Source organism: Parasteatoda tepidariorum, chromosome 3, assembly GCF_982258835.1.
Source record: "Parasteatoda tepidariorum strain Cologne lab strain chromosome 3, Ptep-v5.0, whole genome shotgun sequence".
Lineage (NCBI taxonomy): Eukaryota > Metazoa > Arthropoda > Arachnida > Araneae > Theridiidae > Parasteatoda > Parasteatoda tepidariorum.
This window is the reverse complement of record NC_141757.1, coordinates 85,898,090-85,925,150: the sequence shown is the minus strand read 5'-3', so window position 1 is coordinate 85,925,150 and position 27,061 is coordinate 85,898,090. Positions and strand designations below refer to the sequence as shown.

Here is a 27,061-nt window from a genome sequence, read left to right as displayed (position 1 = left end):
GTTACTGTCTTAAATCAGCCAATCATTAAGTTAATTGGTATACCAAATTCATTAAATTTTGAGGCATATCACATCAAGACAAAAACCGGAATTGCTTAAAAAAGGATCACAACTCAATTATTGCAAGGCACTATTGAAATTTATTAATTTTTTCTGATAATTTGATAGCGAAAAAAAAAAAAAAAAATTGGGAGAGGGGAATTTGACAATTTTCTTTAAGAGATAAGAGCCCTTCTGCTGGACTTCACCTTAATTTGATAATTCAAGTCTTTTTTTAAAGTTAATAGATTCTTTTCCAAGAGAAATTTATTACTTTATACAATTATTTTGAAGCATGTAATTTAATTATTTTTAACTTTATTTATTTTGGGAAATCAGTTAAATTTCCAGAACTGATTGAGATTTGGTCTCCTGCTGAACTCTCTTCCTAATTAAATAAATTTAGCAACATGCCAAAAAAATGTCATATTAAAATTTAACCTGTGACAAATTAATTCAAAATTAATAGAATTGTTAAAATTTTGAAACATCATGCTTCAAAACTCAGCAGATATAAAAATTTTTCCCTACAACGTCTTGTAAGAAAATGTACATTTAATGATCAAAAACAGGGTAAATATGCTTGACAATTGTGCCTTGACTTGATAGCGAAAAAAAAAAATTGGGAGAGGGGAATTTGACAATTTTCTTTAAGAGATAAGAGCCCTTCTGCTGGACTTCACCTTAATTTGATAATTCAAGTCTTTTTTTAAAGTTAATAGATTCTTTTCCAAGAGAAATTTATTACTTTATACAATTATTTTGAAGCATGTAATTTAATTATTTTTAACTTTATTTATTTTGGGAAATGAGTTAAATTTCCAGAACTGATTGAGATTTGGTCTCCTGCTGAACTCTCTTCCTCATTAAATAAATTTAGCAACATGTCAAAAAAATGTCATATTAAAATTTAATCTGTGACAAATTAATTCAAAATTAATAGAATTGTTAAAATTTTGAAACATCATGCTTCAAAACTCAGCAGATATAAAAATTTTTCCCTACAACGTCTTGTAAGAAAATGTACATTTAATGATCAAAAACAGGGTAAATATGCTTGACAATTGTGCCTTGACTTGATAGCGAAAAAAAAAAATTGGGAGAGGGGAATTTGACAATTTTCTTTAAGAGATAAGAGCCCTTCTGCTGGACTTCACCTTAATTTGATAATTCAAGTCTTTTTTTAAAGTTAATAGATTCTTTTCCAAGAGAAATTTATTACTTTATACAATTATTTTGAAGCATGTAATTTAATTATTTTTAACTTTATTTATTTTGGGAAATGAGTTAAATTTCCAGAACTGATTGAGATTTGGTCTCCTGCTGAACTCTCTTCCTCATTAAATAAATTTAGCAACATGTCAAAAAAATGTCATATTAAAATTTAATCTGTGACAAATTAATTCAAAATTAATAGAATTGTTAAAATTTTGAAACATCATGCTTCAAAACTCAGCAGATATAAAAATTTTTCCCTACAACGTCTTGTAAGAAAATGTACATTTAATGATCAAAAACAGGGTAAATATGCTTGACAATTGTGCCTTGACTTGATAGCGAAAAAAAAAAATTGGGAGAGGGGAATTTGACAATTTTCTTTAAGAGATAAGAGCCCTTCTGCTGGACTTCACCTTAATTTGATAATTCAAGTCTTTTTTTAAAGTTAATAGATTCTTTTCCAAGAGAAATTTATTACTTTATACAATTATTTTGAAGCATGTAATTTAATTATTTTTAACTTTATTTATTTTGGGAAATGAGTTAAATTTCCAGAACTGATTGAGATTTGGTCTCCTGCTGAACTCTCTTCCTCATTAAATAAATTTAGCAACATGTCAAAAAAATGTCATATTAAAATTTAATCTGTGACAAATTAATTCAAAATTAATAGAATTGTTAAAATTTTGAAACATCATGCTTCAAAACTCAGCAGATATAAAAATTTTTCCCTACAACGTCTTGTAAGAAAATGTACATTTAATGATCAAAAACAGGGTAAATATGCTTGACAATTGTGCCTTGACTTGATAGCGAAAAAAAAAAATTGGGAGAGGGGAATTTGACAATTTTCTTTAAGAGATAAGAGCCCTTCTGCTGGACTTCACCTTAATTTGATAATTCAAGTCTTTTTTTAAAGTTAATAGATTCTTTTCCAAGAGAAATTTATTACTTTATACAATTATTTTGAAGCATGTAATTTAATTATTTTTAACTTTATTTATTTTGGGAAATGAGTTAAATTTCCAGAACTGATTGAGATTTGGTCTCCTGCTGAACTCTCTTCCTCATTAAATAAATTTAGCAACATGTCAAAAAAATGTCATATTAAAATTTAATCTGTGACAAATTAATTCAAAATTAATAGAATTGTTAAAATTTTGAAACATCATGCTTCAAAACTCAGCAGATATAAAAATTTTTCCCTACAACGTCTTGTAAGAAAATGTACATTTAATGATCAAAAACAGGGTAAATATGCTTGACAATTGTGCCTTGACTTGATAGCGAAAAAAAAAAATTGGGAGAGGGGAATTTGACAATTTTCTTTAAGAGATAAGAGCCCTTCTGCTGGACTTCACCTTAATTTGATAATTCAAGTCTTTTTTTAAAGTTAATAGATTCTTTTCCAAGAGAAATTTATTACTTTATACAATTATTTTGAAGCATGTAATTTAATTATTTTTAACTTTATTTATTTTGGGAAATGAGTTAAATTTCCAGAACTGATTGAGATTTGGTCTCCTGCTGAACTCTCTTCCTCATTAAATAAATTTAGCAACATGTCAAAAAAATGTCATATTAAAATTTAATCTGTGACAAATTAATTCAAAATTAATAGAATTGTTAAAATTTTGAAACATCATGCTTCAAAACTCAGCAGATATAAAAATTTTTCCCTACAACGTCTTGTAAGAAAATGTACATTTAATGATCAAAAACAGGGTAAATATGCTTGACAATTGTGCCTTGACTTGATAGCGAAAAAAAAAAATTGGGAGAGGGGAATTTGACAATTTTCTTTAAGAGATAAGAGCCCTTCTGCTGGACTTCACCTTAATTTGATAATTCAAGTCTTTTTTTAAAGTTAATAGATTCTTTTCCAAGAGAAATTTATTACTTTATACAATTATTTTGAAGCATGTAATTTAATTATTTTTAACTTTATTTATTTTGGGAAATGAGTTAAATTTCCAGAACTGATTGAGATTTGGTCTCCTGCTGAACTCTCTTCCTCATTAAATAAATTTAGCAACATGTCAAAAAAATGTCATATTAAAATTTAATCTGTGACAAATTAATTCAAAATTAATAGAATTGTTAAAATTTTGAAACATCATGCTTCAAAACTCAGCAGATATAAAAATTTTTCCCTACAACGTCTTGTAAGAAAATGTACATTTAATGATCAAAAACAGGGTAAATATGCTTGACAATTGTGCCTTGACTTGATAGCGAAAAAAAAAAATTGGGAGAGGGGAATTTGACAATTTTCTTTAAGAGATAAGAGCCCTTCTGCTGGACTTCACCTTAATTTGATAATTCAAGTCTTTTTTTAAAGTTAATAGATTCTTTTCCAAGAGAAATTTATTACTTTATACAATTATTTTGAAGCATGTAATTTAATTATTTTTAACTTTATTTATTTTGGGAAATGAGTTAAATTTCCAGAACTGATTGAGATTTGGTCTCCTGCTGAACTCTCTTCCTCATTAAATAAATTTAGCAACATGTCAAAAAAATGTCATATTAAAATTTAATCTGTGACAAATTAATTCAAAATTAATAGAATTGTTAAAATTTTGAAACATCATGCTTCAAAACTCAGCAGATATAAAAATTTTTCCCTACAACGTCTTGTAAGAAAATGTACATTTAATGATCAAAAACAGGGTAAATATGCTTGACAATTGTGCCTTGACTTTAAAAAATTTGAAACTGAAGCAACAACTTGTACAATAGAAAAAATAACAAATTGTTTTGTGTTCAAAGCAAACATAATTCATATAATTTTTAAAGTAAAAATTTTTTTTTGAAAGTAATAATCTTCAAATATAACAAAATTAATATGAAAAGAAATATAAGTAGATTGATTACTGTAAATGTATTATAAAGTTGATTAAACACTATCTAAAAATTTAAAATAAAAATTATAAAGGATAAAATCATGCATAATATTTTTGCAAAGCGAGTCAATTACAGACGTAAAAAAATTATTAAATATACATTTATGGTAAGATTTTCTTTCATTAAATATAAATATTTCACCAGTTTATAGTTACAATTTGGCACATATGTACTATATTATTCACATATCACATACCAATTTTACATTCAACATCCAACAACACTTTGTGATGGTGTAGTAACAAAGATAAATCTATCCATTTAACATGATGACACAAAGAGTTTTTATTATAAATATTTACATTATATTTTCTTCCAATTAAAATATAAAATTATAATAAAGTGTAACACAAATAAATGTATTTGAAAACAGTATGTTTAGTTGAATCTATTTTGAACTATTAATATCAAGAAAAAGAAGATTTATTTTATAAATGAATGTTTGAATGTTAATATAATGGACGTGAAATTGGTGTAAAAGAAAACAATTTTCTCGACTACAATTTCAGCTAATTGAAAGCTAGGTCATTACTGGTTAAAAAATGGAAAGAATTCCTTAATTTATATGAAAATAAGTTTATTGTAATAATTATATGAGCAAAAATATTATTCGAATGAATATTACGACAATTATTAAAATTAAAACTTGTCTTAAAATTAATTTATTTCGTTTATTAAACTAATTATCTTACAAAACTAATTATGTAACAATAAAAAATTTAATTTGAAATAAAACAACTTTAATTCTAATGGATTATAAGAAAATTTGAAATATATGATTAATTCTTTCCTAGGATTAGGTAAAAATTTTAACAGAGCATTAGTTAGTAGGGTTATAAGAAAAGTCCAGTATCATATTTGAACATTTCAACAACCGATTCTACAGTTTTAGTTAAAATGCTAGCGCAAAATGTTACTAGAAAACTCATAGGGACAAAAACAAGACCTCCAAGCTTTTGTTTAGAATTGGCAATGAAATATTTTGTTTGAAAAATTTTGTTAAATGAATTAGTAACATTTAAATAACAATGAGTTTACCTCCATCCTAAACTAGGGTAGAAAAAACCAATGTAAAGTCTTATTTAAGCACTAAAATATTAAAAATTATTCTTATCTGTTCAAATGTAAAATTTAAAATAAAAACTTACTTATTTATAAAAAAAAAAGTTATTTTTATTAAAAATTTTACCTAACATCTAATATAGAAGATTAAGTAGTCCCTCCCTACTTTACGCTTTCAAACTAATACTGAAAGAGTTAAGAGGTATGTATTAAATTAAACAAATTAGTTAAGATCAAATAATTTACAACAGTGATATGTAGTATGTAAAACAAATTCAACAGATTAAAAAACAAACAAACATTTAAAATGTATTTCAATTAATTAATCAGTTATTTCACTTAAGATATCATTCAAAAATAGGTAAATCGAATAAATAGTTAAATAAGTGAAATAAAGAAAGGAATTTACACACTGGTTAAAGTATATAAGTAGTACTTTAACTATTTTGTGACTCAATTTATCAATTGATTATTTTATATAACTGATAATTTTAGCATGCAAGTAAAAAAGAAGTACAACACATTTTATTTATATTATATAGGATTATATTTAAGAGATCGCACACAAAATGTGCAGAAAATTGTAAATAACATTTATAAAACAAGTGAGAATATGACTGTTCTTGTTGGAAACAAGCAGTTTCTGCATTATGTTCTTATTCACTATGGAGAAAGCATATTCTCTTATAAAATGAATGATAACGGACAAATTAATAAATTATTTAGTGGTTGCAACAGCCCCATGGCATCATTATTGTCAATAGTACAACTGTTTCCACAGTTGAATATAAATAAACATAAACTTTGTTAATAAGCTGCAATAATCAAGCTCTAACTATTAGCAAAATACCATGTTCTCTTCTCAAAAAACAATTCTTTGAGCTTTTTTCTTAAAAAAAATAAAATAAATCACTTGGCCTTGACATCCAATAATATTTACAAAGGAAAAAACCAATGGTAGTTTAACCAATATACAGAATCAATTCACCAATATACACAATTATAAAAAGACTAGAAGCACACTAAGCAGAAAAAAAAAAAAAAACAGTAGATTTTGGCAGCAATTATTAATTAATAGACTTTTTTCTTACTATATTGCTAAATGCAACAAGAAAGAAATGAAGTAAAACCCAGTCAGATAACATAAAACAAAAGTCATTTAAAATTATTTACATACATAAACCAATAAAAAATAACACTAGAATATATAAAAATTTAAATCGATAATTTTAATTCCCTAAAATATTTCTAAAAATTTTGAATGAGAAAGAAAAAAATGGACACTTTATTCCACCATAACAGTGAAATTTAATAAATATATACATCTAAATCAAGAAATGCATATATTTTAAAGCAAATTGTGCAAAAGTTATTATACACCCTTACAAACAAAAAATATTTTAGAACTTAAACTCATAATACAAAAGTAATCCAAATGAGTTTTTTAAATTAATATAAATTTATAGATGATAAAACGTTAGTTAAAATATTATTATACATTTTATTAAACTAAAGAAATCACTTTAGGTAAGATTCACTGTAAGTAAGGTAGCACTGTAACACACCAATATGTAATGAGAACATAATAATAAATATAACAACATATACTATATACTTTTTTAAAAATCACCATGTATTTCAAAGGGTTTTAATTACTACTTGATGATGAAGAACCAGTTAGAATAGTTCATTAACAAGTCCAATAGAACAAAATATTTAGGATAAAAAAGATATATATATATATATACACATACAGTAGAGCGCCGATTATCCGAACTGCTCGGGACCGAAAGTGGTTCGGATAATTGGAAAGATGCTTAAAATCTAGTTTAAATGATTATTATTTATGCACTAACGTCCCATCACACTTTTTCTAGGCTTAGAACTGGCAGTTACTATCTAAAATAGCTCTGGCGAGTTTTAAATTTTTTTTAAAATTTTGAATTATCATATTTCAGCTCTTCATAATTTTTTTTTTTTTTTGTCAATTACTGACTTTAACACATTTTTCTTTATTTTCCATTACAAAAGAAATCCAGCAAAGACTTTTGTTTCAAAGAAGATGCTCTTTTTTGAGCAGCCGTATCCCTTATTCCTTTTAAATAAATCAACTGCACCAGATCAATATCATTTTGACCTTCTAGCCAATTCATTGCAATATCTAATGAATTGCTTGCTTCTGCATGAGAAGGTCCACTGTCTTGAACTTGATCCTCTTCATCTGTGGAGTTCCGATCTTCATTTAAAATTTCAGCAACAATTTCATCATCTTTTAAAATTTGAAATCCTGGGTCATTTTCAGAGTCTCGACACCCGTAATCTTTTCATCCGGAAGATCTACTGGTTGAGAAACTTCAGTTTCGTTTGCTTTTGTGTTCAGAATTTTATTCCAAGATTTAAGATTCCAAGCACTGTAACCACTAATCATTAACCATAAGTGACAACTACCCCTCCCCCAATTGTAAAACTTCAGCACTTATCTACACATAAACTCCTCTCGCACTCCAACCATAGTAAACTGTCAAAATGAAACTCGCATTCTTGGAAGTTAATTTTCAGTTGAAGAGGGCTAAAGGGGCATATAGGTTTAACTGTATAACAATACATGTACGTATAGCTACTAAAAGAAAACTGCTAAAAAAGGTTGTAAATTAAATATGTTTTTCAGATGTTGTTGATATTATTTGTTCTTTTAAATTTAGAAAAATTGTCAATAAGTTGAAAAGTATTATAAGCTTTAAAAAAAAAAGAATTCGGACATAATTCGGATAATTGGACGTTCGGATAATCGGCGCTCTACTGTATATATATATATAAATTAGTCACTTGGTTTGAAAAATTACCAAATTTAAAGACATGAAAATCATTTCAAGTGCAAGGTACAAATGAACAAAAATCGCATTAAGTTTCTTTAATGAAATACAAAAAAAAAGTTTTTGTGATTTATGGGAAAAATATTTAACATTAAAACTTTTGGGCAATGATGTAAACTTAACCAATGTTTTTTGTCATTTTTTTTTAAAGATATAACAAGTTGAAAAAAAAATGGATATTACTATAATTGTTTTGTGAACTCTTTATCATTTCTTCATGGAAATTTTTTAACATTACATGTTTTGATTTTAAAAAAACTTTATTTTTTTTTTCCTGTTTCATTGCTTTAAGTCAACTTTTTGTTCATGTGTCAAGTGCAGACAAAAGAGTCGTTTTCATGAAATGACTTGACTCATGCTTTACTGCCAAAAAACTAGTTTTATGTTTAAATTATTATTTTTTTGTAAGCAGCTGTATTTTTAACAACCTAATTAAGAATAAATAAAGCATTAATAAAAAAGTTAAGGTTAGGAATTTTTATCCCCTCCCCCCCCCCAAAAAAAAAATTTTAAAATACTGTAATCTATTTTTAAAAAAAAGAACTGAAAATGGAATAAATATAATACAAAAGAATATGAATAACACAATGCAGAGTTGATACATTTTGTTATTATTTGTAAATGGTTTAATGTTAGTTTCAATGTAATTTTTGGAAACTTCTTTTTAATTAAATATCAGCTTTAATTAAATACTCAACTAGATATCTATCAAATCACTTAAATGTAAAATTGAATATTATACAACATGCTTATAAAATCTAATTGCACATAAAGTAAAAGAACTTAGAAAATTGTTTCTGTTAGTATCAAAATTTTATCTAAAGCATAAAATAGTTGATATGATTGTAATTTTACGCAACTAAGACTCTTGTGAAATACATAAATTATTATGAAAATAGCAATAAACAATAGCAAAAAAAGTAATAATTTATTATAGCAATAAATTAGTATAAATATTTAAATTATTTTCTCATTACATTAAGGTATATTTAAATAATTATTTTAAGTGTCACACATTCTAACAATTAGAAAACATGATATAAGGTAAAATAACATAACACAAAGAATAAAAACACGTTAAATAAAATACAGCTATAAAAATACCATTCCACATCTTTCCCTAGTTCGATTATAACTTATTCAACTCTACTGTCATTAATATCTTAAAAAAGACCTTTTAATCAAATGCCATTTGACTGCTAGGATATTCCATGGGCTAAGCATGGAGCTCTCCATACAGCAGAAGCTTGACCACTTCGACCACAAGACATATCTGGGGCTGCTTCCCACAGATCTTTTTCAGGATCATACACCTCAACTGTATTTAAAAAGTTACTTCCATCATATCCTCCTGAAATTTATTTAAGACAAGTTTATTTATTCATTTTGTAAATGATAAAGCCAAACTTCTAGACAATAATTTTCTTACTCAAATAAAAGATGAATCTCAAATAACAAATACTTTTTTTAACTCCACTTTAGTATAAATATCAAAACATTTAACTAGAATTATTGGAGTTTGGGTTTTTGAACAAAATACTTTAAAGAATTATTTTGTGAGTAAAAGATGCTAAAATTTGAAATTCAATATCTATATAATAATACTAAGGCCCAAATTGCCTAATTTTTTTTTTTTTTTTTTTGCATTTGTAACAAAGAGCTGAAAACTGAAATATCTAAAGTGTGAGAAGCAAGAAAAAGAATGCATTACGAATAATGAATATACTTATATAAATGTGCTAATATGTATCATTAGATCACAAAAGAATAGCAAAATATAAAATTTTTAATTTCAGAATTATTTTGTTCAGAACAGAAAATCTTAACAGTTTCCAGTCAAACTTTAGAAAGGGAGCACTAAACAACTCATAATAGTTTGAGATCAATGTAGGAAAACTTTTATAGCACTCACCATCTATTAGATAATAGTTGCTCAAATCAATATTTAATTAAAAATTAATATTGATTAAGTTCCAGACTTTTCATCAAATAATTTTTAATGTAATAATCTCAAAACAAAAACACAATGAATATAGTGCTTAGCATTTATGTTCCAATGATATTTTAGTGGATGATCCATTAGTTACTTTTTTTCAATCTCTAGAGCAGGGGTCGTCAAACGTTTTTGATCATCGACCCTTACACAATTTTTCGAAATCTTCATCGACCCCCATAAAAGTAATTTTCTGTTAATTAAAATAAAACTCTATTAGATACGTGTTTGTACATTTATTTTATGATTTTAAACATTTATTAAAATAATAGTACATTGTGTAACTATAGTTTTATGAAAAATATATTAATGTTGAAATTTAAATACCTTAATATTTATTAAATAATAAGTAATTTTGAATAAGTAGAAATAATGAGTAAAGTAACTAAAGATTTATTGCTTATTAATCAATGAGATGGGTGTGCAGGGTGTTTTTTTGCAAGGTTCGCTATATTGATTTCAAAATTGGTCAATTTTAATTTTCGTCAAAATTGGTCAATTTTAATTTTTGTTGAAATTGGTCAATTTTGTAATTTTCGTAAAAAAATACAAAGAGTGCCATAGTTTTGTGGCGGGCTGTACATTAATTATATATTGCTGCCATATTATTAATGCTTACATTCTTTTTTACATGCATTGATAATTAAAATTGATATCTAAATTAAACGAATGGTTTTATCGAAACAATAACTAATTATCCAAAACTATAAAAGTTTTAATAATGACACTGCAAATATTCAACACTGTTCACAGTTTTCAAAGATAGCTGAAACTGCGTATGATATTTGCGTTTGTAACGTCAATGCTCGTCACATGTGACATTTGGACAAGCGCGCATATGCATATGACTTATAAACCAGAAGTGCAGAGTACGTCCCACTGCGCGCTGGTACGTAAATACTTGTTTCACCCAAATAAATATACGTTTATTAATTTATGTTTTATGAAGAAACTGATATTAAGTCAATTATAAAGAAATTCACAAATTTTACATACTTAATTAGGTAAGTGTGATTTGTGTATAAGGAACTGTTTTTTCTTCAACCCCCAATCGACCCTTCAGATTCGGATCGACCCCCATTCGACCCCCTGGCTCAGATCGACCCCCGCTTTTGTTAAATAGACCCCTGGGGGTCTATATAGACCACTTTGGCGACCTCTGCTCTAGAGTATATTACTTTGAATTGAAACAATGTCATACCTATTTCTAATTTGCAAACATAAATAGCATTGATAATTAAAATTTTAAAAAATTTTATTCATAATTTATAATAAAATTACATTAAAACTTGTGAATAAATATCAGAGAGCTCTCGCTACAAGACTGTGCATAGGATTTTTTAATAAAGACTTTAACAGATGCTTTAATAATAATTGAAAATATATTTACAACTTATTTTTAAACTAAATTAAATGCTGATGACCATTAAAAGAACCAAGCTATAACTAATTGTACTTTTAAAGTAAAAGTTCAAATTTAATTTAGCTTAGTAAAACACTTAATATTGTTGCATTTAGCAACTGAAAATCTGCAATTTTGATACATTCAATGTGAAGGATATTAAAGTAACCATATATTTAGAACATGAAATCATTTTGTGGAATATACATTAAAAAAAAATTATTTTTATTAAAGACAGCAACGACAATATATCATATTCAAATGTGTAAGTCATTGAAGAATAATTGTTTGCATGACTTGTAAATGAAAATGATTAAATGCTATAAAAATCTATGATTAATTAACTTAGAAAATTTTGTGAAAATAAACAAAAATCTAAACTTTTAATGTGTACAAGTAAAAAATCAAATAAGGATATGTTATCGCATTCCATTACTAAATGACAAACGATTTTACTTCGATTTAGGTACTAGTTTAAAAACTAACAGTGTAAATTCTCACTTTTCAGTTTCTGTAGACAAACTGCTCAAAAATCAACAAACTGAGATATAATAAGTATGAATATTATAAATCTTTCAGATAAGTGCATTTGGGAACAAATTTTAAAAACAATAAAATAAAGAAACATAAATAAATAAGATATAGTACCTAAGGCATATATTTTCCCATCTAATACAGCTACACTTAATGCACTGCGAGGTGAAGACATAGATGATACATAGACCCATTCATTAGATTCAGTGTCATATTTTTCTACTGACTTTAGTTGAAGAGCACCATCATAGCCACCAACAGCATAAATATAATGATCTAAGGCTACAACTCCTAAAAATAAATTACGAATTTATATCAGAAAACTAAGTATGCATTTTATTTCAAAAAGCCAACTTGTAGACAAATTTCCATACAACAAATTTAAATTCAATAGCTTATTTAGATAAGAGTAAACTAAATTACTCATTTAGTTCTTATGTACTTATTTCATACTTTGAAAGCAGTTTTAAACGATACCCAAACAGTCTTAATACAAAATTCTTTTGTTCCTGAAAATCAAATTAAGGAAATAAACTATATGACTTATCATTATAAATAAAATGAAAAACTTAAAGAAACACATTCAGAAATAAAAAACAAAACACACATAAAAAAAAAATAATAGTTATTCATCTCTAAGAGTTTTTTATTTATTTCTATGGCTCTCAATAATGAATCAAAATAAATTTTAAATGTATCACCATTTTATTTATTGAGTTAAAAAATAAAAAAAAATCACTGGATTTTCTTCTAATTATAAAAACAATTTTTCTATTTATTTTTGTTCTTTCAAAAATCCCAACATCCTTTGTTCTATTATAGGCACTTGTAGACCCAAATGTGTTACTTGGAGACTATTATATTTTATAACTTACATACATTATTTTTAAATTACATTCTGTTTGAAAAATCCAAATATAATTAAAGACATCTATATAAATCAGACATCAAACTATTTCCCTTTCAACTGTAGAATTGAAGAAGATGCATACCTGCACCACTTCGATTTGTATTCATGCTCGCGACTGGTGTCCACGAGTCCTTTTCCGGATGATAACACTCAACAGTATTCAACCTACTGTTTCCATCATAACCACCCACTGCATACAAGAGTCTTTTAACTACAGCAACACCCACACCGATTCTTGCAGTTAACATATTCTGGACTTTATACCATTTATCCTCAGATGGATCATATCTAAAATAATAAAATTTATGGTACATCACATGTTTTGTTTGAAATTTTTTTTAAAGGTACATACTATTATATTCCAAATTAAAATTAAAAATTATAATATTCAATATAAATTTGGTTTTGTACATTATTAAAAAGTAGAAAAAAAAATTTCTGTTTTAAAGCCAAATAATTTTTTAGCTTGTAATAATCATTCATGATGTTTGAGAAAGCAGAGTTCACTTTTTAAATCAAACTTATCTAGGTAATTTTAAATGCATTATGAAAAGTTTTTATTTTAAAATTGTGTTCACAAATTTATATACATATTTTTTTTATAAAAGTCAAAATTTAGGAGATAAGTTTATTTTTCAGAACCTCAATGCAAAAAATCAGACACAATCAACTAATATACTTCTCATGTTTTATGATTCATTTTTAAAACTGATATAATAAATAAAAGAAAATATTGCAGAGAAATGCTTTAATAATATATATACATTATAACAGATAAAATGCAAAGATATTGAACAATTTATAATTAAATTACAGGAACTCCTTTAAGATATCTTTACACTTTTATTTTAAAAAAGCCATTATTTACGCTTTTTTATAAACCATATGGCTTTTGTCACGCATACATTGATGTTTTTGTATGGCTTTCAAGTTATGCGATACATATTCTCAAGACATTTACATTTGAACTCAACTGCACAGGCAATCAGGAGACCAGATGAAGATGTTATTAAAATTTAAAATATTTTTTTAAATAAATGGTATTTTGGTTTCAAATAACATTTTACTATGCAGTAAAGATAGATTTTATAAATATAGATTACATTTCTAACAAATTTTAGATGATTTATATGCAAAGTGATACCAAATTATGTGAAAGAAATCATTAAAAAATTCTCATCTCTTAAGACTAATCTACAAAAAAAAAAAATAAATAAATAAATAAATAATATATATACAGACGAACCTCGCTAACTCGAACCTCAATTTCATGAATTTTTCGATATCTCGAAGGAAAAAAAAATTCCCCTCAAATTTCCTATACACTCAATGTTTAAAAAAAATTGATTTCACGATTTTTTTTTTCTAAATCCTCAATAACTCGAATTTTTTTTCCATAAATAGTGTAGATTTTTTTTCTCTAAAATTCAAAAAAAATTTTTTAAAATTTTAAGAATGGCTGACAAGACATGGAATGATGTGCCTTCCTCTACGATAATGAATGGCTTTAAGAAGTCTGGATTCATTAAAGATCACGAAAGTAGTCAAACAATCAATATCGTTAATTCTGCTGAAAACTGGCCCGAAAATTATTGGAACAGATTGACCGGACTCATGAAGTTTGATGACATGGAATTTCATGACTTTGTAAACGTAGATGATGCAGTAACAGTGTGTAGTCAGTGGGGTGACAATGATATCATCGCTCAAACGAAAGCTTCTCGTGAACTATCAGAAGAAGAGGATGAGGAAATCGAAGATTTACCACCCAATATTACTAACAAACAAGCACTTTCTGCAGTGGACACTGTAAGGAGATTTATTGAGAGGCAGCCAAATATGTCAGAGGAGACATTTAAAGCTATAGTCCACTTAGAAAGTTTAATAGACAAACTTTCTTACACATCTCTAAAGCAAACAACAATTGAATCTTTTTTTAAATGAAAGTGTAAAAAGTGTTTTTAGAATAAATATGGAATAGTAAATAAGTTATGTAAAGAACATTTTTCTTCATTCTACCATCGATAACATGCGATTTTCGATAATCCGAATTTTCGATATCTCGAATTTTTTCTCTTCTCCCTTCAAGTTCGAGATATCGAGGTTTGACTGTATATACATAATTATTTTTAGGTTTCTTTTCTAGATCTCTTAATTCTAGCTACACATTATTATTTTTTTTTAGATATTATATAGATATAAAAACTAAAAGCTAGCTTCAAACCTTTCCACAGAGTTATGATGAGTAGTGGCTTTTGATCCACCTACAGCATACAGTAAACCATCTAACACACCAACTCCAACTCGATTCCTTGCAACAGTCATCTTACAACACGATTTCCATTTATTTGTAATAGGATCATAACAATCTACACCATCTGAGTCTTGATTTCCATCGAGACAGTTATTTCGACCCCCAACAGCATAGAATTTGCCATCAATGAAAGCTCCTCCGAGCCCACTCCGAGGAGTAGGAAGATCTGCCAATGAGAACCACTGTTTCTCATGCGCATTGTAGCATTCCATATTACTTAAGGAATGCTGCAAATAACCACCAGTAGTGTATATCACATATGGAACTTTTGGAGTACGTTGATTGCAACTATATTTTCGACGCGATGTTAAATCCTGTAAAAGAAAAATATATAAAATTATATAAAGATTGAAATTTTAAATGTGGTAACAAGTAAAACATTTGAAAAAAAAAATCAATTTTAGTTTATTATTTTTTTCAGAATTAAATTAAATTAGTTGAACAATTTTCTGTTCAAAACAAATTAAGAATGCAAAATATAAATGACACTTTATATAAGACGAAAGGTGCATAAAATATATAAATTCCATTTGCTATACAAGTAACACAAAAAAAAAACATAAAATAACATAACAAGTATATAGAAAAAACTTCTTGCTTCCAAATTAGATGTATTTGAAGATATATGCTTTTCTGCAACAATTTGAAATCTAATCTAATTTGAAATAAGTAGCAAGAACTTGTTCTTAAACAAATAACTAGTAGAGAATAAAAAAAATATTCAAATTCTTAAGTTTTAACCTCTATGATGCTGACATCACTATTCTTCTACTCTTTTAATTAGAAAAAAGAAAAGATAGTTTTAAATAAAAGTAATTATCAAATAATGCAAACATACCTGAATTATACGACTAAGATAATCACAACACTGAGGCTCATTTTTTAAAATTTCGCATTTTTGTATCTGCTCTTTAAGGAACCTCGGTGTCAAGAAATGGCACCTAACAGCATTCAAGATATCTGGTAATTTTGGGCACCTTCTAGCTTTATCATGCCTCACCCAGCGAAGAACAGCATTAAAAACTTCCATCTCACTACGTACATTCAGTTCATCTCTTTTTATAAGCAAGATCATTTGGCAAACATTTAAAGCCAAAAATTCATCCCCCTGGGAAACCTTAAAAAAATATCAACTCTATGTCATAAATTAAAAGTCACAATGCATAAATATGTTAATAAAAACATAAAACACAAAGTTTTTACAATTCAAACAGAAAATTGTTCTAACATGCATGCATCGGAATAAGGAAATTGTTTTATTATCAATGTACTCACGCATTTATGCATCAGTATTATCAGGGTTGCCACCGAAAAATATGAACAAAATAGTTGCTTTTAGTAGCCTAAAGCATGAAAATAGTAGCCAAAAACTAGGAAAATAGTTGCCTAATAAGAACAAAAATTCATCAAAAATATGACTAAAATTTTGTTAATGACTTAATTGTCATCCATGATCCATTCAGTCAAGTTGGTGGCAAATATGATAATTTTCATATATATATATGAAAAGTGATTACTAAAATTCGAAATTCATGCGTTGTAATACTGTTAAAATTTTTTTTTTTAAAAAAATCAAAAAAATCATGCAGAATTTTGTAGCAATAATCATTGAAAAGGTGATCGAGAAATTAAATAGACTTACAATGAAATTTGAGCAGATTGAACGAATTAAAAAGTGAAAACTCAAATTTGCAATTCAAAATTTTTAAAATTTTTTATTTTTTAAGAAAAAAAAAGTCCAGTGTGTTTAGGAACTATCTAGCGGGGTGTAGATTTTTCACCAATTTATGCTTGAAAAAGAAAAAAAAACCTCTCTAGGAGTACAGAAATGTCTCCCAATAGTCTCCTTTTCTTGAAAATAGTTGCTTTTTCAGTCTTTTCAGGCAAAAAAAGTAGCCATAGTCGCCTCATGCTAAAAATAGTTGCAAATAGTTGCATTTTAGTCGCCTGTGGCAACCCTGTTATTATGTATTTTCAGTGTTATAAATCAGTATTACGTATTTTTAATGTTATGTATCAGTATTATGAATTTATGCATCAGTAAATATGAAAATTAATCCTTTAAATAAAGTAATACATAAGATACACATGAAGATTTAATTCTACCTGAGAAAAATGGTGATCTATAAATTGATTAGCTACAGAATACAAATTATTACATCCATGTTGCAGAGCAAAATCAGCTATTCCAATGCAGTTACTAGGATCCAGCTGTTTTTCCAAAAATGTGCAGCAAGCATTTATAATGTGAGGCACCTAAAAATTATACAATTACAAACAAGTTACCAAAAAAAAGAGAAAATTTTTAATATCATTATTTCGTGAAATAGTTAATAAGTAAATTTAGATTTTTCTTTAAAAAAAATTAGTAAGTAACACTTGTAAAAAGTAATTTAAAACAAAAAAAATAGCAATGAAAAAATACAAACTATGAAAGTTCACGCAAAAAATCTCTGAAAATATAGAGTTTTACAAGAAATAGAAATTAGAATTACTTTATTATGAATTCATTTTGAGAAATATTCAAACAGAGTAGTATTTTTATAAAAATATTTTTATAGATTTTGAAGTTTTTTTTATTTACTCTTTCGCTTGCAGTGTAACCACTGGCAATACTTAATCCAAAAATGTATTAAGCCATTAGAAATGTAAAGATACTTGCTTCTAAACATTCACCAATTTTTAGATACCATCACTTAAGCAACAAATAGATAAAGTGCCCCTTCAATAAGAATAAACTGACTGTGGTCACAGTTGCTTATCTCTTGTCAGACTAAAATTTGCGTTTCCACAAACGGTCAATATCAATATCTATCTAATTTGAATCCCAAAAATTTAGTTTACATCGATATACTTTTCAAATAAAATAGGGAAAGAGACAATTTTTAACAAAATTACATACATTTTTAAAATTTACAGGCCTGATATAAATTATTCCACTATAACACTAAAAAAAAGTGTTAGATACTTTTTGTAAAACAGTTTTAAGAATACTAACTTGAAACATAGTTGCAGCAGGAAGTAGATTGCACACATTATTTTCCTCAATTTTAACTTGCCCAGTGTAAGCAAAATGAATTATAATAGCCATACTCATTGGACAAACACCTTGGATATTAATAACTGACATTTCAGACTCTTTTAAACCACTCGTGAACATAGCCTGAAATATTTTAATTGAAAATATTCTTATAATATTGAAATAGTAAGAAATAAAAAATATGACATTAAAAATTGTTTCCAAGTCAACAAATTATGTACTGCGTCTATTTTAATTCTAAATTGATATTTGATACTTTTAAAAATGTTTTATTTCATTACATTAAAAGACCCTCTTAAAATATTTTTTTAAAAAGTTTTTATGCTTTTTAACCCCAACAAATACAAAGAAAGAAAAAGAAAAAAATTAGAAAAGACTTATTTTTCAGTAATAATTCTATTTTGAAAGCAATTTAAAAATTAGCAAAAATATGGAAAACAAAAATATAAATTGATATTATTTAGTAACTTATAAAAATAAATTATTCATTATACTTAATGTATCTGAATTGGAAAGAATAAAAGAATATCCTCGTGTTGGAAATTTTAGAAAAAGGCAAGTAAAATTATTATTATTTTTTTTCATTTAAAAAAAAAACATTAAAATAATAAGACGTGGTTTAGAATTTACTAATTCATGAGAACATTATTTAAAAAAGTGTAATAACTAAGAATCTAAGCTCTAACTACAAATTTTAGAAATTCTCTAACTCTTTCAGCTTTGAGTTCTGCTTACATAAAATAATCAATAACAAGAGAAAAATGTGAAAATCAAAGAGATGAATTATACTTTAAGACAAGATAAGCAGGAGAGAAAAAAGACAGTTCACTAGAAATATTTTAAATTAAAAAATTGTTGAGTAACTTTTTGGATATGTTAAAAGTATAACTAAAGTTGTTAAAATAATTGAATAGATCAGTTAATAATTGAATAGATTGAACACTAATGAAATAGATCAGTTCTTAAGTGTTGAATCATTCTTAACATACAGAACATAATTTCTTCATTTAACTTAATTTAAAAATAACTTTCTATTTTCTTTTATTTAAGATTCTAAAATTTGATTTGAAGTCATTTTATTAACATCCATACAATTTTCAAAATTGCAAGGTAAAAATCATTAATTTTTCACTTTGTTGAAAGTTATATCTCTACTGTTTTATTCATATAATTCTGAGAAATTATATGTTTGAATAACACATTTTAATTTTATTTAAAATATCACACAAAATAACTCGAAAAAAAAATGCTGGAAAAACTGAATAAATGGGGGAAAAAAAGTACTTACCTTAAAGTATGGACTAGCAGACACTAACACAATCTTGTGAGCATGAAAAATTTCATTACAAACACGAATCTCAACGTCACACAGCTTTTGGTGCTGCCGCATAAGACACATAACCTCAAACGCTTCTTTAGGATAAGAAGTTATATTGAATCTCATGGCACCATCAGCACATAGGTTTTCTTTATCGTCCTCCATTGATTTGGATCTAAAGCAGGGAGGTTGATTTTGAGAGGGTTCTCTTTTCTTTGCCATTTATTTTAGTATCTTTATAAAATTTAAAACATAAATTATAGAGATAATATAACAGAATAATAAGAAAGATTATATAACATCCTACATTTTGATTGGTTTGCCTCTCAAACTAAATGCAAATGGGAGGATTTTGAATCTGAAAAAGATAAAACAAAATGTAAGAATTCTTTGATAATTATTATATCTTACACGTATAATAGCTAAAATATACATAAAATAAGCAAATGTATTATCAAATATAATCTTTTGATTGAAGGAAAAGTTATCAGAATGCTTTATAACAGTGTTTCCCAAACTTATGTCTTTTGTGTACCCCTTCTAAATTTTTCGTAACGCTGTGTACCACTGATAAAAAAATGAATGTATTTTTTACAATAAAAAAAAATTGCACAAAAGTTAAAAATCACAACTGGCTGTTGACACCACTAAATATTAACTGATAACTCTGCAAAAAATAGTCAATAGAGAAATACGTAATCGTAAATTTTCATGGCGAGCTTTGTTTTTAAATATAAATTTTTGAAATGTTCGTGTTTTCCAAGATATTTAGCAGAAGAACGCGTACCCCCTATAAACTGTTCCCGTACCTTTGGGGGTACGTGCACCACACTTTGGGAAACACTGCTTTATAAGAATGTAGCTGAACATGAAAAGAATATAAACAAACCCACATAAATAGAGATGGTTCTAAACGAAGAGCATTTTTCATTGTCATAATACTGAATGGAAAAGAGAAACACAGAGATGCAAAAGAAAATTACAGACAAGTTATAGAAATGAAAAAAAGAAAAGAAAAAGGTTTGACCAACAGAACAGGAGGAACTAGCTAAAAAGAAGAAATCAAACAAAGGGAACTAAGAAACAGGTGCAGTAGAGATAAAGAGTCCTACATGTAGATATTAAAAGAATATAGATTTCCAAAAAAATTGGAAATAATGAGATACTAGAAAAGTCATTCATTAAATCACTAGAATTTTTCAAAATGTAGTAACTTTGGAAATTTTAAGGCCTAAATTATTGAAAGATAATAAAATAGAATAAGGAGAAATAATATATCATCTCAAACTTCTCATCATTGATTCCTTAATTTTCTTTTGAAAATTAAAGCAAATGAGAGGCTATCTGTAGAAGATACTTCATTTTACAACTATAGTATGTCTGTGTTTGGATGACATAATTTGTGATCTTTTCACACTGTTTAGCTTTAAGCATATTCCTTTTATACAGTTTAACCATAGTAAATAAAAAAAAAAAAACATTTTAGAGCTACTTTTTTCTTTTTTTTTTTTTTAACTTCTTAGCTATAAAAACCATTTCTAACTTCTTCTAATGCAGTTTCAATTGGAATTTGTACTAGTATGGTAAAAATTGTGTCAACTGAAAGTAAATGGTTGAAAATTTTAACCATTTGTATAGTACTTTTAATTATTGTAAGCTTGAAACTATGTGCAAAAATTTAATCATACAATAGTGCCAGAAACACTACTTCCACATAAAACCAGAAAAGAATATACCCTTTATTGAATAAAACAAATCTAAGAGAGAATACAGCCCTTACAGAATAAAACTATAAAATATATAAAAAAATACACCCTTTATTAAATAAAATTATTTTTTACTTAGTAATCCATTCTTCATTAAGTTAAATGACTACTAGGGTGACCTGGGGTAATTCCTGATCAAAAAATGCAAACTTCTATTTTGTGAAAAAACTATTCAAGATAGAATTTTAATATTTTCTGGAAGTTTGAGGCTATATGAGATGAGTCCTATGCTACCTTCTTTTGTTTGAAAATCTAATTAGAATTTAAAAGATTTTAAATTTTTAGTGATCAAGAATTACCCCTTCTCTTGATCAATTCTGGGGTAAATCCTGATCATTTCTGGGGTAATTACTGATCACCAGTTTTTATAGTAAATGGGCTGTTTAAAAATAATTATACAATGGTAATTAACAAATAAGACATTAAGATCAAACAAATAAACCAAAAAGATATGTTTAAGCAGCTAATAAAACTGTTTATTTAAAATCAGGAATAAAGATTAACACTTCAGCTCTGGCAGCAGCTCTCACACTGAAATTTTCATTTTCAATCATTAAAAGAAATTCATTATTTTTGCTTTCTAGAAGCTTAGTATCCTTTTTAAGCTTATAATTTCTCACCATATTTATATTAGGTTAATTTATCAACTATAAAATTATTCTAACAATGTACACACATAAATTTAAGATAGAAGCAAGGTAAGACATGCTAGAAATGGTGCATATCAGTACACATTTTTCTTGTATACAATTAAAAACAAATTTTGTGATTATAGTTAAAATATATTTTATAGTTGTTCCACTTAATAAATATGAACTGTTATTTAAGAAAAGACAATTGACTATTTATTAGCTATTTTTTATACTATTTATAAGAAGAAATGACAATGATCAGGAATTACCCCAGTGATCAATAATTACCCCATCTGTAGGGGGCAACATTTGATATAGTTTCCTATAATCAATTATAATGTTTACAGTAGATGTGAAATAATTATGCAAAAGCCTACACTATTTTTATATCAAAGAAAAAGAAAGTAACTCAAAATATTTATTATTAAGAGAAGGAGGGGGATCTTTGCAGAAATGTGCCCATTTTGAAACCCATCTTCGAAATGGAAAATACAGAAAGCATTTTAAAAGATACTTATTTTGTTAGATTAAACAAAAAACTGTTATTAAGTAAAAGTAGTTATATTTTAGTAAAGTGAACAAGCATTCTTGTCCATGTCTCAAATTTAAAAAAAATATTATTTTTCTGTTCCAATAAATAAACTGTTCCAATAAATAAATAAGTAAAATCTGGTCAAACGTCTACAAATTTTTAATACTCTATTTTTAAAAACAAATTTAGAAATATTTAAAGTGATTAATATTAAGAAGCAATAAGGCTTCTTAATTATCATCATAACTAATAATATGCCAGTCGATTTCAGTCCAGTTATCTTAAAACATCATTATTACTTTTTCATCTCGCTTATCAGCATCATTAACGGTTGAATTTACAAAAACAAATTTCAGAATTAAAATATCAATAAATAATGAAGCTATAAATCGATCATTAATAGCTAGATAAATAAGATACCATTCTAATAACTAGCTAAGTTATTATTACAAGACTACAAAGATCTAGATGAATGAAAAATTAATAAAAAATTTAATAAAGTACCTTAAACAAAATAATATTTTATATGACAAGATTTATTTACAATTGTTGAAGCAACACTAAATTATTAAAGATTTTAATTATCATTCAAAAATAAATTTTACTTTCACCGATATCGAAGCTATTTTTGTTTGTCTCGTCTGATAGTTTTCGATTGACGTCGACACGGATGCAGGTAAAATACTTTCTTATGATTTCTAATAATAATTCTTTCATTGGAGCAACTATTTGCTAATGCTTGGCTGACCGCCTTTTTAATAAATAGAGGCATTTGATTGGTCGTTTACATCATCGTTTTCATCGTTATCGCTTAATCGTTTTGTCAGGTTTACTAGAATGGCGTGTTTAGCATTTTTGTTTGGCGCAATCTTAATAACGCGCATGCTCAGTTTGATAATTTATTCAAACCAATCGAAGTACTTCGTAGACAATGAATATAGAAGCTTGTATCCCCTCCTTAGCTTGTGTATACTCAAACAAAGACATAAAGATGGAAAGATCAATCACTGTACCAAACAGATGTCAGGGTGAACTTTGACACTGGACACATCACCGGTCTCTATTTTTTTTATTTGATTTTCATAAATTGTTATGATAAATAATAACATTCTGTCTCTGTACCAGAAAAATCTGAACACATTTTTTTTAAAGATTTATAATTTGTAAATTTTAAATGAAAAAATTAATGTATTTTAAAAAATTGATTTTTATATTGTTCTGAAATTCAAATACTTGAAATAAATATTAAAAAAACAATTTAAGTGCTTATTAAAAATATTTAAAAAATATAAAAATAACTAAAAAATAAATAAAATAATTAAAATAAAATGAAGAACAGTTCTATAAGCAATCTAAGCTGCCCAAAGCATTTAATTTCATGAAGAACAATAAATTGGAAAATGTTAATAATTGCTGAGATAGAGTCTCATAATTGCCTGTTAGCGTTCAGTTAGTTAGTTATTAAAACTTTTTCATGGTTTTCATTTGTGCGTAATGTAAATTCTAATTATTTTCATTCAAAAAGTCTTTCAAAATATAATTTCATTCCTTTATTTAAATTACAAGTAACTTTGATATCTGGGTTGCCTACAAAAATTCAAAAAAGTACAAAAAAAAATTTAGAGCATTTCACAGCATTTACTATTTATCAAAGATGATAAAAAATAATTATTGATTATTAAAAAATAATTTTATTGCGATAATCAACATTAAGCTTGAAACCTATTACTATTAAGCAATTTAAAAGACTTTTTCGTGGTTTTCCTTCACATGTAACACAAATTTGATTACTTTAATTTAATCTTCATTAAAATAAATTATTCTTATAACTTTCATGAATATGATTGTATTCTGATACTTAAATTGTTAATTACTTTGATCTCTGAATTGAATTAAGCATAATAAGGGTGTTTCATTACATTCACAAAATAAAAAAGCTCACACTTTGATTTCTGGGTTGAGTTAATACGAAGAGCTTTTCGTTCTGTTCAGAAAGATGGTACCCTATCTATTAAGGATAATAATAATGAAAAAATGTCTATTTATAATTTTACTCCGATACTTAAATTGCAAATTATTTTATTTTATATACCAATAACAGCAATCTGAAAAACATTTTTGTCTGTTTTTCATAGCGTGTAACGCGAAATTTGATAATTTTAATTTCAATTTAATCTTGATTATAATTAATTATTTTTATAACTTTCGTAAATATGGTTTTATTCCGATACTAAAATAGCGAGTTACTTTGATTTTCGGTTAAAAACTACAAAAAATTGAAGAACATCTCGTTATAGTCACAAAGAAGTCTCTCAAAGATGCTGAAAAATGATTCATTATAAAAAAAAAAATTCATTGCGATTACTGAACTTTTAAATGGAATCAAGCCATATGAAAGATATTTTCGTGGTTTCCCTTCACGTATAATGCAAAATATGATTGTTTTCTCAAATTTTTATTCAAGCAAGGAAGAAAAATATTTATACCATTATTAACCACTCCAAAAATCAGAGTAAATGCTTTATTATAAAGCTGATACGCCAAGAATTTGGAATTATGATGAACTTGCCTGTATATTTTGATTCAATAGACTGATTTATTTTCTGCTTCCCTTCTTACCATTATTTATTTTTAAGTGAAAAATGACTCTTCTACATTACTGTTAGAAAATTTGACGGTTCATCAGGTTGTCATCTAAATAAAATTCGAGCAAATAGTATTGTATTTGTAATGGCGAAAATATCCAAATGATAAAATAAACATGAACTTTTTTTACAGTGTTAAAATTAAAAAGCTTATAAGTACTCGGGTTCCTATGATTTTATTATTTTACTAATAACTTATTCTAGTATGTTATACTGAAATATCTGATATATGTTATCTTGAAATATCTGATATATGTATTTTGAAATATCTGATATATGTATATTGAAATATCTGATATATCTGGAGAAAAAAAAATTTCTAACCAAATGTTCTTTGAGTCAGGAAGAGACAAAAAATACCTGTTGATTTTTTTGAAATATACTTTCTATCACAAACGCTTTAAAACTTTGTTCTCGATAAAAATAATTTCAGATGATTTTAATCCTTCATCTCTTATTAACCTCGTTATATCATGCTTTTGATCAAAGTTCAGCAGCGTGTGCGTTCTTTCTCTCCTAAATATTAATTTGATCCCTACACACGTTTTTTATTCCATTACTTATAAGGATTCGTAAAATATATATTAACGGCCCGGATTAGAGAACAACTGAATTATCTTCTTCAAAAATGGCAGTTATTTAATTTAAATTTGATACTTTTGTGTGTGATCATATCTCAGAGTCAACCATATCGGTGTCACGTATCAATGACATCCAATAAAAATCTAACTGTCAATGAACTTATTAACTGAGGTGAAGGGATTAATTGAATGCTTAATAAAATAAGAGCTTTCTTTGATGATATGTTTTTTAAATTAGTGGTGAAATCGTCTAATAATTATTTTTAAAAACCGTTGCAAGAAAGGTTTGCAAGGGTATTTTTTTTTTCAGACTCATGCGAGTTAATTCAAATCAAATAAATATACTATATGTACTCTCTTTTTCTTTCTTCCGGATTCTAACGAATTAAAGAGTTATGTAATTCTGTTGCGATCGTAATTTTTCTTAGAAAATTATTATTTAGATGATTAGTTGAATATTCATAAAGTACGTTAAGAAGAGGTTTGAAAAAAAAAGTAATCAATATCATGCGTAAATGCTTTGGTTTTTTTCCATCTTTTTTTAATAATGTGTTACGTTTTCTTTTTTTAAATCATTCATTGCCACTTATTTAATTTAATTACATATAATTTCAAGATAAAAACATATCTCAGTTTTTACATAAGCATGTGAAAATCTAATATTTCATGCAGTCTTTCTGGTGGTTTGTGTTAGAGTGATAAATATTTGTTTCAAAACTATAATGTATGTTTCCGCAACTCTATCTCAGTACTATGACCCTTAGCAGTGAGTTCATTAACTAACATTATATTCAAATGTTCTGTAAATGAAATGAATATAATAATTTTAAAATCTAATATTTCATGCAGTCTTTCTGGTGGTTTGTGTCAGAGTGATAAATATTTGTTTCAAAACTATAATGTATGTTTCCGCAACTTTATCTCAGTACTATGACACTTAACAGTGAGTTCATTAACTAATATTATATTCAAATGATCTGTAAATGAAATGAATATACGTATATTGATTATCACTAAATGTCAAGTTTACTACTATGGATTGCAAATTCATTCAATTTCTTCTATTCTTTATGTAAGTCAATTTCATGAAATTTTGAGAAATTTTTTGTACTATTTAGAGATAAAAGAATTCTTTGCATGCATTCTGAGATGTATAAAGCAAGATTTTAGAAATGTTTAATTAATTTTTTTTAAGTACTTTGAAAACTCTGGTATTTAATAACTCCTTTAATATTTACGCGATTTCGTTATAAATTTGTTATATAGATAACTATTAATCTAACTAAGTAATAACT

The 27,061-nt window shown here is 26.3% G+C and overlaps 1 protein-coding gene across 2 annotated transcripts; it reads right to left on the bottom strand.

The window, feature by feature from the left end:
- Positions 1-8,358: 8,358 nt before the first annotated feature.
- Keap1 (kelch like ECH associated protein 1) lies at positions 8,359-23,203 on the bottom strand. Of its 2 annotated transcripts, XM_087159749.1 has the most exons (11): positions 23,045-23,203; positions 19,918-19,968; positions 19,581-19,785; positions 18,251-18,415; positions 17,359-17,508; positions 16,091-16,369; positions 15,163-15,566; positions 13,021-13,226; positions 12,143-12,319; positions 8,686-9,450; positions 8,359-8,642 (listed from the first exon to the last, which is right to left on the bottom strand). In XM_087159749.1, exons 3-10 carry the CDS (start codon positions 19,773-19,775, stop codon positions 9,299-9,301), a joined length of 1,728 nt encoding a protein of 575 aa, XP_087015875.1. In that variant the 5' UTR covers positions 19,776-19,785; positions 19,918-19,968; positions 23,045-23,203; the 3' UTR covers positions 8,359-8,642; positions 8,686-9,298. The 2 variants fall into 2 exon arrangements, with proteins under 2 accessions (XP_087015875.1, XP_087015874.1); XM_087159748.1 differs by having other exon boundaries at positions 19,581-19,968; positions 23,045-23,200.
- Between the last annotated feature and the right edge of the window lie 3,858 nt (positions 23,204-27,061).

Bases quoted from the DNA above. Each gene is read 5' to 3' on its own strand.
- Keap1 (XM_087159748.1), bottom strand. From the start codon at position 19,832: ATGGCAAAGAAAAGAGAACCCTCTCAAAATCAACCTCCCTGCTTTAGA. The intron at 18,416-19,580 runs GTAAGTACTTTT...AAAATATTTCAG, and splicing joins CTGCTAGTCCATACTTTAAG to GCTATGTTCACGAGTGGTTT. The intron at 9,451-12,142 runs GTACTATATCTT...AATAAATTTCAG, and splicing joins TGGGAAAATATATGCCTTAG to GAGGATATGATGGAAGTAAC.